The sequence below is a fragment of the Megalops cyprinoides genome, chromosome 2, assembly GCF_013368585.1.
Source record: "Megalops cyprinoides isolate fMegCyp1 chromosome 2, fMegCyp1.pri, whole genome shotgun sequence".
NCBI lineage: Eukaryota > Metazoa > Chordata > Actinopteri > Elopiformes > Megalopidae > Megalops > Megalops cyprinoides.
The window spans coordinates 40,236,810-40,249,496 of record NC_050584.1 but is presented as its reverse complement, the minus strand read 5'-3'; the positions used below and the strand labels follow the sequence as shown (position 1 = coordinate 40,249,496).

Here is a 12,687-nt window from a genome sequence, read left to right as displayed (position 1 = left end):
GATATTTTATTTGTAAATACATAATCTCAAGACGCCCCAGCGGAAATATCTTGATAAAACACCGCAATGTTGGAATCTCTCAGCTTACCCGACCGAGCACGCTGCCAAGCTCGTCTTCATTTAGTCAACAGCCTGGCTTCGCTGCCAAAGTTCATGAGACGAGAGATTTTTTCCACTGGGACCACCCGGGGCAGAGCAGGCTGAAGCTGTGAGTGGAGGGCCACGGGGAGGCACACAGAGAGCTGTGCGCTCTGAACGAGCGCGCGCTTCCACTGAGGGTGACAGCAGCTGAAATCCCGAGCTTCTGTACAGCTACCTGTGCGCGTGTTTATTTTCACCGCTGCCTGGGGGCCAGGGTGATAAATAGCACAAGCCAGTCCAGGGATGATCTCATTAAGAGGAAACGCCGTTTTAAAATGTCACCCACGTCAGCTAGCCCGTGCGAAGCTAGCGGAGCGTCCATTTAAATAGTCTGAGGGAATCAGGCACGCGGTCAACTTTAGCACCGTTCTCGTCCCTGTCCGTGCTGAAAAACACCTGGAGGTGCACGTCAGGCAGAGCCTGCCCTGTACTTACCGGACGAGGATCCTGTTCAGAAGTTGCTGGTCACCTTCGGTGTAGCCTGGCCAATCTTTCTGCACCTCCTTATACATACAGTCCTTCAGTGTGAAGGTGTTGTCTCTCCCATTCAGGTTTGCCACCTGCAGACAGACGCATCAAAAGTTACAGCTGTTACTTTGCAGTGAATGTGGTAATTAAAAACTTCCTTAAAAATAGTACACTTTTCTATATGTAAAGCTGCAATCGATGACAAGTGCTCCATTTCAGCTTCTGAATTTGGTATCCTTACTGTTAACTAACTCAATGAGGAGGAGGTTTATGCCTCAGATCTTACTCTATTCTACTCTTACTCTGTTCACTTGTCATATTTTTGAGTTGAGGTTCTCTAAGAAGGTGTGGTCATGATATTTAAAGCACAAGAGAGGGGAATGCACACCAGAATATACAGGGGGCAGACAACTGGAGTAAGAGGAGAGATGGTACCACATAAAAATGACAACCAAACAGAATTCACTGTACCAGTGTTAGCTGTTACGATATTTAGTTGTCAGAGATACTGTTGTGGTTATTCCAGTTTATGAAAACTACATTTAGGCTATTAAGATTGTGAATTAAATGAACTGTTTCTAGTGATGACATAATCCAGCACAGTCCGGAGCTGTCAGGATAGCAAATGGTTGTTATGTGCTCTTTATGTAAATTGTCTTTCAGTAATTTTCAATTATGGAGCAGGACACTTCATAACATATTCATTATTATATATTACATTTTATACTGGATATCATTCAAGTCATTATTCTGAGACAATGAGTGTCATCATTTTTTCCCCCCAGAGAGAATGATCAGTGCTTTGATAGTTCTTTCATGTCTAGCACTGGGTTAAATTTTAACTATTAAATCAGGAAATGTAAATCTGGGAAGATTATTTCTTCTAATTTGAGATCTTATGGGTCCAGAGAGGGAGTAGGAGTACAGAGTAGGAGGGAGTAGATGACTCAATTTGAATGTTTGTCATCAACAGCTGCAGGTATTGGAAAGATGATATTTGATGGATTCCAGATTTGTCCTATAGAAATGGCAGGGGCTTAGAATGGTGAAGATGTATGATGGCTTGTGGACTGCAAGAAAAAAATGAAATTATCCTTTTCCCCTTCCAGAAATCAGAGAGCATTGTAAAGGATGGGCAGCAGTACTGGAGCATGTGCTTGAGCCAAGCTCATATGCATGATGGGATACAGGAGGGCTGAAAGCAAGAGTAATGGCAAAGGTTCTCGGGTATGTTGCCGACTCTACCAGACCTCAGCAGTTGGAGCATATGAGTGTGTCTTTCAGTGGCTTAGCCAGTTTGGTATGTGTTTGAGTTGGAAGGCAGGAAGATAACTGAGGAAACTTAGTGCTGCAAAGCCAGAATTTTCTTTGGTATATTACAAAGTGGACGGTTTTCCTACTGACTACACTTTTCTCATTATACGTCCCATAGAATGGCATTGTGTGTTGCTGGAGATCATTAACCCCCTGTATTCCAAGACAGATGTGGATCATGGGAAAAGGGCAGTTTACTTTTGTATGTTCACCTGTACTCCCATGCTCTGGCTAACATGCAAAAGCGGGAGAGTTTCATATGCCAAGACCCTCCTCTGTGAGCAGGATGGGGTATACTTTTATAATGGAATTATATTAGTGGATATTTGTATACTAGGGTATTTTATGCCATCTGGAGAACATTTGAAGAGAAAATGTTTGGTCATGTAGCTTAGTGAGAGGAATACTGATTCATTCCAGTTGACTTTGCGAACTAATATTGACCCAGATTTGTTGATAATTTCTCATATCAGTGACAGATTTCCAAGGGTGTTATGTAAACCATAGTTACAGAATAGAGTATTGGATGTTTAAAAAATCTGGTGCATCTGCAATTTTAAGGAAATTATCCATGCAAACACTCCCAAGAAACAAACACTGATGCAGAGAAGTATAGGCTGTATGTAAGATGAAATGTTCCTTTATGTCCCCTCTGGCAACTTCTCCAAAAAATGTGATGAGGACACAGTGTTTCTAGATATTATCACCATTATGTAATGCTTTGATCTTGTAATAAGGGGAATGTGAATGATATGAGAATTCAGTTGTGTAGACCACAATCTCATTTTATGAATGGAAGTCATTTAACTACCGTATGCTTGTTGAATGAAAGCCAGTTTGTGAATAAAATGATGTGGGCTAGCAGAACGAGACTGACCTGATGCGGGAGGCTAGCGGGGAGAGACTGACCTGTTGTGGGAGGCTAGGAGAAGGAGACTGACCTGATGCGGGAGGCTAGGAGAAGGAGACTGACCTGTTGCGGGAGGCTTGCGGGGAGAGGCTGACCTGTTGCGGGAGGCTAGCGGGGAGAGACTGACCTGTTGCGGGAGGCTAGCGGGGAGAGACTGACCTGTTGCGGGAGGCTAGCGGGGAGAGACTGACCTGTTGCGGGAGGCTAGCGGGGAGAGACTGACCTGTTGCAGGAGGCTAGGAGAAGGAGACTGACCTGTTGTAGGAGGCTAGCGGGGAGAGACTTACCTGTTGCGGGAGGCTAGCGGGGAGAGACTGACCTGTTGCGGGAGGCTAGCGGGGAGAGACTGACCTGTTGCGGGAGGCTAGCGGGGAGAGACTGACCTGTTGCGGGAGGCTAGGAGAAGGAGACTGACCTGTTGTAGGAGGCTAGCGGGGAGAGACTGACCTGTTGCAGGAGGCTGTCCAGCGTCTCCTTGTCCTGGGGCGAGAGGCCGTCCTTCTGCAGGCGCAGGATGAGCTCGGGTTTCCTGTAGGGCTTGAGCGCCAGCAGGTGGGTGAGGCGCTCGCGCAGGGGCCGCTGTTGCGCCGCGCTCTTCTTCATCGAGCTGGAGATGAGGACGGGCCGCGACGTCCGCCGCGAGGGCGCGATGTCCGACAGGCCAGGCGCCGGTTTCCGGATCTGCACCTTCTTGCCTGCGCACACACAACCGCTGCTCAACACATGCCCCTTCGGACAGAGAAGAGCCTTGCTGACGACGCCTCATTTTCAGTCAGGAGAAATGAGAACACCTCTCAGACAGTCTAGGTTCTAAGAAGTCTACACAAAGACGGTGGACATGCGGGTCTGGAAAAACACACCAACTAAAATATTCTGTGCTGATTTTGTGTGAAGATGCTATTTCTCTTTGGAAAACTTCAGAATGAGGCACACCCTGCCTACTGTTAAAGTAGGATAGCATAGCTAGCAAACAGCCAGTAAAAGGTTTGAAAGATTTTCTACTTAATTTTCACTGATCACCACACTGACAGTTTTAAAAAAAAAAAGCAGCTATGATGGCATTACCACTTATTAATCATAGGCAAGGTGACCGGAAGGTAGACCATGGTCAGTCTGGAAGAACAGGAGTGGGCTGTGTCAGCCTCACACCTACAGCTTCATTGACTAAGTGACTGGTGTGGCAATTGTCTGAACTTGTGAGAGGCTGGCTTGTGAAGGCGGAAGTGGGGCCGTTTCCATAGCGACATGCTGTGGGGCTCAGGCTGACACAGATGCTGCTGAGTCACAGACTTCAGCAGCAGGTTTGAGAAAAGAAACTCGCTGCCGCAGACTTCCCCCTTTCTCACAGTCAGCCAGGCCTCGCGCAGCCAGACACAGGGCTACAATTACAGGAGCCTGGACTACTCCTCCAGAAAGGTCCAGCCACAGCCGTACCGCGCTCTTCCAGACTTAACTTTTAAAGTGGAAGAGAGTGCATCGTCTGAAATAGTGTAAATAAACAATGCTGCTGTTTACATGGGAAGCACCACAGGGCGCTTCTTTTCTTCGGTGGACGTCGATGAAACGCTGAGGTTTAGAGGCAGTGCTTATACAGTCAGAGTTATCTTTGGTTATATGGCCCCAGTCTCACGCGAATTGAAAACGGGCTCTGAGACTGACACCAAGCTGAGCTGCAACAGACATGGCCGGATGTGCAAATGAGGTCCTTGGAGTCAAAGGGCTGACTTCTCACAGGCGGGCTGTGAACAGACAGTTGGAGAGGATAGACGTAGAGACCGGGGGCTTGCAGGGAGTGATCCATCATCATAAGACAGACCCAGGCGGACGTGAACGCTACTGTAATGGCTCCATGCTACACATCTCAGAAACACATGCTGCTACATGCATGAGCATGTAGGGGGACTAGGGCTGGGCGATATAACCGTCGCGACATATCGAATAGCTATTTTTAGCACAATAACAGCTATCCCGGGTATGGGGCGTTAGGTTTCTTCCCATATTTTTTCCCTTTAGTCAAACCTGATGTGGGAGCACACCTCCAAAGTTCAGTGAAATGCTTCCAGGGCAGAAATATATCACTTGTATCTATCTGGTGGTTAACTTACCTATTAGCTTTGAAAAACACATAGCATTTGTTTTCACTCTTTATCTTTGTAGCCATGTGTTATTATCATCTACCACATGAAAGTAGCATAGTGCTGTTGCTGTGATATCAACATTGGATAGATACGAGTGGCGTTTTTTCCCTCGGAAGCATTTCACATGGCCTCCTTTCAGAACAAAGTCACCTCAGCGAAGTCAGCAGGATCTTTCACCCTGAATGTACCCAGTCATTTGCAAGAGGTAACAAATAATTTTTTTTTTTTTTTTTTTAAACGTGAGGCCAGCAGTTGTGATAATGCAACAAAGCGATGATGAGGAGTGGTGGGGGTCACGTGTGTTTTAGATGTGGGCAGACGCACAGCTCCGCCAGCAGCGAGCTGGCAGGTAGTGGATAGGGGCTCTTACCCACGTATCTGCCCCCAGGCTTGATGACGATAGCGCCCCGACTGCGGGTCTCCTCCTCTGCCTGAGCCATGCTTTGCCTGGCCTTCTGGTAGGAGTCATCCGTGGCACAAACAGTGATCTTGTCCTGGATCCCACCCAGGCAGTCCAGCTGAATATTCCCTTCACTGAGAGGAAACGGAGGTGAGAGCAGTTAAACACATGACAGTGGGGGGGGCAGCATCAGGTAGTGTCAGAACAGCCGTTCTACAGACTCCTTGGTTTGTACTCGGTCACCTTCTGAACTACAGCTGATTAGCAGAGAAGAAGAATTTGTAAGTGGCCACATCATCAGACCCATTGGACGATAAGACAAACATGATGCGTGGCATCTGCACAAAAACAAAACGGAGTACTGTTCCTTTAGCTCAAGCACGGAACCTTTGTCTGGAAACATTTATACACACATTCACATAAATACGCCCGTGACCCTTAAGTGCAGGCCTTGAGGCAACATGAGGCAAGGCCAACTGCTCATTTTACAATGTTAGATACACAATCCCATTCATTGCTTAATTTCAAAGGGTTGTGTATCCTGCACTTTGATTAAGTTTGGCTGAATAAGAAACTCAGTTTGACCATCTTTAGTATCTTCTTTTCCGTTTAATGCTGAAGTTAGAGGTTTATAAGAATGTTAAAAAGGGGAATACCTGCAGTTTGCATCCTATCGTAAACGATAGAGGGCAAACAGCCCTTTTACAATCATAACCCGACACAGAGGGAACATGAACTGCAAACCACAAACTGAAATGTATGCAGGGTGCCGAATCTGTGTTTCTATTGTATTTTCTTTGACAGTTGAACCTACACACCACCAGGCCCTGCCAATCAGGCAAGACTAGGATGTATCAAATTTCTTTTGACAATGTGGTGGCCAATCTACCAGTACACATTATATTCTTGGAGAAATGTTAGGTTGCTAGGAGTATAAAGTACTTATCTCTGCCCTGTTCTGAGACTAGCCAGCAGAAATACGTGCTCCTGCCCCACTAGGTTTGTAAAGCAGCGGTTGGCTAGAACGTTCACCATGGCCATTGGCTGCTATAGGCTGCCCTCTGCCTAGCCCCCCACTATCAGTGTTCAAACTCTCCGCTTGCCCCAATGCCGAGATAAGTGCTTTTGCTGTTCTAGGCTAAACTGAGTGCCGACTAAGCAGCTATTTTCTCCTGGTTAGCTGGCGTTCGCTGCGTTTTGCCAGAAATAGCAGAAGCGCTTACTCACCACTAGGGCAGACGGAGACAGCTTAAACAATGGTAGTGAGGGCTAGACAGAAAATTAGTATTTATAACAAGCAGTAGCAAACTTTCAAGTGAACAGCACTGCTGAGATTCCAGCAAGCTATGAGCACATCCTGTACTTGAGATGGCTACTTAGATGATGAAGCAAAATAACACACTCAATACTTCAATCAGCCCAAGAGCAAACATTTCCCCAAGAACATCTTCAAGGAGACCCTCTTTCACCAGGGATGCCTTCTAGGGATACTAGAGAATGGAGAAATCCATGAATACTATATTGTGCTGATTTAATGAACACTTGTGTGCAAAGGGGATTTGTTGTACCAATACATTTTCGGTATTAAAAAAGTAAAAATACAATTAGTTATCCACACGCATCTCCGATTGCATTAAATGTGTAATACACAAAATAAATCTAAGATGGCTGTACCCTGGAAACAGCGAGGCTGGGAGCAGGGAGTGCTGCCTGGCTAGAATCTTCAAATCAATGAACCACAAATTTCAACTGGCTTCTGCGTTTTTCTTTCCGATTTTTGCCACTAGGCTGCTTTCCATCCTTTTTTTAAAAGAAATTCAATACACAGTTGAACACCCATCGTTCTTGTTTGGCCTGACAGTGAGCAAAGACAGCTGTAAGGCACATACTAGCAGACCTCCATGGGGTTTAGCGCCTCCTTTAGTTCCAGCCCCATTCATCTGCTTCATGTTGACCTTCAGTGATACCTGACCTGGGCAGTGAATAGAGTAGTGCCCATGCAATTCACACTGGTCCGATGACTATAATCAGCAAATGTCATATCGTTTCTTTAAATACTGTGTTATCATGTCTGGTGGGCAATAAATCTCGCAAAGGCCATACTTTAGAAAGCACTGCAAACATAACAGGTGAATGCATTACAGAAACCCTGCTCTGGTACAACACAGCTGCCTATCCCATGCAGTGGTGCGTGACACTGGGAACAGTGGCGAGCTGCGCGCTGATCCCGAGGGGCTCTGCATTCTGTAACTCGCAGCATCAGAGCTCGTGCGTGTGCGCGCACGTCTCTGCCTGTCGGTTCACTCACCTGGTGACGTACTGCTGGATGCAGTCAAAGCTGCCCTGTGGGTTGTCCCTCCCCACGTTGGACAGGTAGAAGGTAAACGTTCGAAACTCATTGGGGTTTTCCGATCGTGGTATTGAGATTTTCTGATGACAGAGAAGGGAGGGGGAGGGGGTCATTTAATACCATGGGAAAATTCCTCAATGAAAAGGCAATAAGGAGATCTTATGTTCCTACAAATACTAAGTTTCAGCTGGATCCAATAAGCTGACCAAAATCCATGTTTTCCAATGAAACAACACACTTAAATACTTTTTGCAAAAAGCGTAACCCTTCTGACGATGACTTTTAATCTATTCATTTTTAGGGGATTTATTCCTCACACAAAAGGAAACAAAAATGCAATGTAGTGTAATGTAATCCACTGTCGTGCTACCTCGGCAGCTGATGTACTGTGGGCTTTACCTTTCTGCTGATACAAATTCATTGACCCTTTGTCCAGATTAACATACTGGCCACTTGACAGAGGCCTGACACTGGCGTGTCCTCAACAGAACAACTGTTTTAGGCCCCTGGCAGTCAGTCTAGGCAGACCCAGTATAGTCACAGTGCAGCCAAAGGGAGAACTCTCACCAATGTGAGGCCGGCAGTGAGCAGGAATAGCCCTGCCCGTTAAGCCTGCATGTGCGCTGCGGAAAAGGAGCATGAGAACGGCGGGGCCCCAAACGCCACTTCCACCCAACACTCAGCAGTCAGGTGTGTGTGTACCCACGTGTACAAAAAAGAATGTGTAAGGCCATGTGTAGTGGGGGTTGTGGTGGGGCTGGAATACCAGCTGAGCTTTACATACAGAACCAAGGTATTAGCAAGCCCCTACCAACTTAAGGTCTTTCACATTCAAACAGCACAGCACGTTCGTTGTGAACAAGCAGCTGAACACATTTACAAACTCCTTTCCTTGAGAAAAGCCTTCTAAGGCGTTTCATGGTGTGAGAACATGGATTTCATTCGAAGCATTAGTGAAAACTGAATTAGGAGTCATGTGACTGCCTGTCAATAAGCATGAAGCTGAATCTCTTACAGAGAACCTGCTGTGGGCCTTTTGACAGATTCGGGTATAGTTTGCCCTCCCCTAAACTGGGGATGCCACCAGCTGTCTGCCTTCTCTTCTGAATGACAGAGAGGCACGTAAGCCTCCCCACACAAAACCTGTTGGTGTCAGTGAGTCCTGAAATACCACTCCTATACTTGCACCCTGCCCCACCCACAGGCTCCAGGTGTTAGCGACTGAAACCTGAAAATGAGCACACCGAAAATTACCACTCACTGCCTTGTGCTGAGAGCCAAATGATACTAATCAGAGGGAGCAGCTGGTAGATGCAGATTGGTGGATATCTGGATTTTAAAAGGTGTAATTTCTTTAAAGGACTCTCTTGAAATACTGGACCGTTCTAATGCGATCTGACGGCTGGGTACAGGTGTTCCGCTTTCTCGTGAAGACATCCTACCACAAAAAGTAGGAACTAGCTCACTGATGTTCAAACAACGTGTCAAGCCTTGCTAATAGTTTTCAGTGGCATGCGTGAAACAGTCATCCAGCGAACGCATACTAATGGTGGTCAAGAACAACACTGTAGCCACTCCAAGTCTGAGACATTTATTCATCACCAATCAGAAACCTCTGCCTATCCCCACAGCAACAGGCACAGATATCTCAGGCAAACTTGTCTGGCTTTACCCAGACTCGGGGAGCAGGGCTAAAGCTGCTGTTGGTATGAGAATAATGAGGTAGAACAGTGATGTGCTTGCAGGGCTGGCTGACCAATGGCCAGGCAGCGGTGAGTGGTGACTGTTCCCTGAGTGGAGCTGACAGGCTTGCAGCCCTGCTCTGTTTACCCATGGCCTGCACACGTGTGAAGCCTGCAGGTGGCCAACTATAAATAAACACAGAGTGCCTCCCTCCCTTACTGGAAGTCTGGAGCTTTCTCTTCCACGGAAAGAGAGAGCTGCCACATGCTCATCAAAACCCGTTAGACTGTTACCCTTTAATTGTCAGCCTTTCTAGATTTTAAAAAATAACTAATTTGCACCACAGACCTGCATAGTTCAAATGCCACTACCATTAACAGATTCTAGCTGACTACAAGAACTGAGCTAACATTATCTGAGCACTTACCCAGTCTCCCTGATCCAACAGCTCTCACAAAAAGGCTATCGGCTGTCACATCACTTCCTGATTGAGTTTCACTGAATTGCGAAAATACGCACATGCACACCTACACCCACACACCCCCCCACACACACACACACACCCCCACACACACACACACACCCCCACACACACAGCGCCTCTCAGTTTGGCACTTTTGAAGAAACTGTCACAACAGAAGGATGTCCTCACGCAGCCACAAGCGAAAGGAAGTGGGAGAAGGTTGGTGTCATAGAGGACACCGAAAGGCAGTGGCGGGGAGGGGGGGGGGGACCTGTGACTCAGCTCCCCCCCCGGGGGCGCCCCCGGAGGCCCGGCCTGCGCTGTGACCCGGGCCCGGCCGCGCCCTCCTCTCGCTCTGTGCCATCTGCGCTGCAGAAGCGGGGTCCGTGCGAACGCGCGGCTTGGTGCCTCGGGTCACAGGTCTAGAACAAATGAGTCAGTCAGGGATTTAAAGCGGGTCCCTCTGGCCTCCTCTCCCTGCCCCCTGCAGCCCTCCTCCCAGAGGGGGCCTAATCAGAGCCACAGCCCCCCTCCCCCTCAGGGTCCTCCGTCTCCCTCGCGCATCACAACACACATTTTGTGCACCACGCTTACAGCGTTCTCTGCACATACACGCATTAAAACAAACACACATTCTGTAATGCAATGTACTGAGCCACACAACCACTTCTTTCATGCCAAAGCTACTAAATGAGTACCCCAAATGAACCGACCCAACCCTGATGCATTTTAGTTCCAAGAACTTCAGGGCAAATATTAGGTTATATTTTGTTTTAAATTACTGGCACACTTAGCCCTCGGCTAATTATATTACCAGTGCCCTACTTAAGTAATAGAGGTGATATAACGGTAAGTTGAGCTCAGATGTACACACTGTGGTAATGAGTAGGAAAAGCAGACGATGCAGCAGATGGGGGAGGGGCTCTTCCTCGCCATGCAGACACCTGGGAGAGCAGCACACGATACCCCCTGTCTAGAGATACGAACCCTGCCAGAAGGCCCTACCCGTCCATTCTATCTGAAAAGCAAACAGACTTGTCGCCAGTCCCGCTGTCCTTCCATCTCCCCCCTCCCTTAGCCTTCCAGTCCCTCTCTTTCTGTGCAGTGACCAGGAAACAAAGCGCCTTTTCACGCCGGGCCACTGCGACGCTCCCCCCAACCCCCCCCCCCCCCCCCTAAACCGGCTCCTCTGGTCTTTTCCGAGGAGCGCTAATTAATGAAAGAGCTGACCCAGGCAGGGCCAGGCGGGGGGCTGCTCCTTCATGCCAGTGGCCTCCCTCTCCGGCTGGAGCTGGGGTCAGTGGAGAAGGCTCTGCTGCAGCAGGAGCTCTGACTAAACACACACTGTCAGACCGCAGAGAAGCGACACAGTCACACCCTGCCTTCAAACCACCCCATCCTGTTTGCGCTGGCTAACCAATATTACAGGTACACTTTCACAAACTGTGACTTAGCACTTAAATAAGTACACACACAAGAACACGCAACACTCAGGGAAAATGCCATCTTGTCTACCATCTGATGTCATCACTCAGCTTCTGCTTGGTAAGAAAAATGACTAATTGCTGCCCACGCACTGAACACCCAAACACGTTTAGGATGAGTCGTGGCACGAGACACTGGCTAGTGGAAAATTCCAGATACAAGGGCCTGTCCCCTCTCCTTCCCCCTCCCCCCCAGCCCAACTGGATCAGAAAGAAACTGTGGGGAGCTGTGTGTCCCTTCAGGCTTCTGATTTCATGGCGATTATCTACATGAACTCAACCCCGATGAGGTCACTGGAAGTGTTCGAAGTTTCTTAAGGAGTCTCATTTGTCGGGAAAAACACCAACAAAACACAAATAATAAACAGGTGGACATTTTATAGAGCGTCTGACGTGAAAATCCAGGAGGGGTCCATTGTGCTGAGTCCTGAGCAGAAGCGGATCCATAGCAGAGGGATGACACAGCACTCTGGACACAGCAGTCCTGCCTGGCCAGCTCTATCACAGGCAGGGCTGGGAGCCTGGCCACCGACGGCTGGATCCTTGGACTGTAAAAGCTTTGAACCCGCCCTGGCTTATCAGAATAGTGCTGATACACACACACACACACACACACACACATACACACACACACACACACACACACACACACACACACAACTGGCAGACCCTCCAAGGTGCACATGTTCATATCTATGTTTTCCTTAAAACAAGAACTTTAATTTAGTCATCTAGCCGCTTGGCCAAATAGAAGAGGACATCTACAAAGGAACTATTTAGATGTAATGAAACCAACAGAACACTAACACCAACAGAACCCCTCTATACTCACTGGAATCTAACCAAAAACAGAAAACTTCAATATAAATGAAAGATAAACATGTTATTTACCAGAGTCCCTGTGGCCTTTCTCATACAATCATATTTGCCTTGTGATAATGGCTGTCAGACTCCATTTGGAGTATATAATTAACAGCCAAACAAAAAGCACACCAAACAGAAAAATCAGATTTACAAGCATAACAGTTCTGATCACAGCGCTAACGTTCCACTTGTTTACACAAAAAAATTCTGTTTGCTCCTAGGACCAATCACCTTCCAGAATTTGTGGAATTCTGCTCATTTATGTACTGCCTTGCCAAAAAATCCATTTGTGCCATTCTTAAAATTCTGAGCTGATTATGTAATGACCAAAAGTTAGAGTAATCCTGCAAATGACAAGTACAGCAGACAAAATAAATGTGAATATTAGATCTCATAATCAAAAGCAAAATTAGTGGAATCCTAGATAATCTCTCAGGCTGTGCTATAACACACATTTCTGTGGGATGAGTGC

General features: G+C 47.3%; 1 protein-coding gene across 1 annotated transcript in view; it reads right to left on the bottom strand.

Moving 5' to 3' along the window:
- The window catches only part of ell (elongation factor RNA polymerase II), a 43,898-nt gene that overhangs the window by 8,737 nt on the left and 22,474 nt on the right, over positions 1-12,687 (bottom strand). The window contains exons 3-6 of the mRNA XM_036521283.1: positions 7,680-7,801; positions 5,342-5,505; positions 3,281-3,528; positions 577-701 (exon numbers count right to left, since the gene is read on the bottom strand). Coding sequence (XP_036377176.1) covers positions 577-701; positions 3,281-3,528; positions 5,342-5,505; positions 7,680-7,801 — 659 coding nt within the window. The remainder of the gene's footprint in view (positions 1-576; positions 702-3,280; positions 3,529-5,341; positions 5,506-7,679; positions 7,802-12,687) is intronic.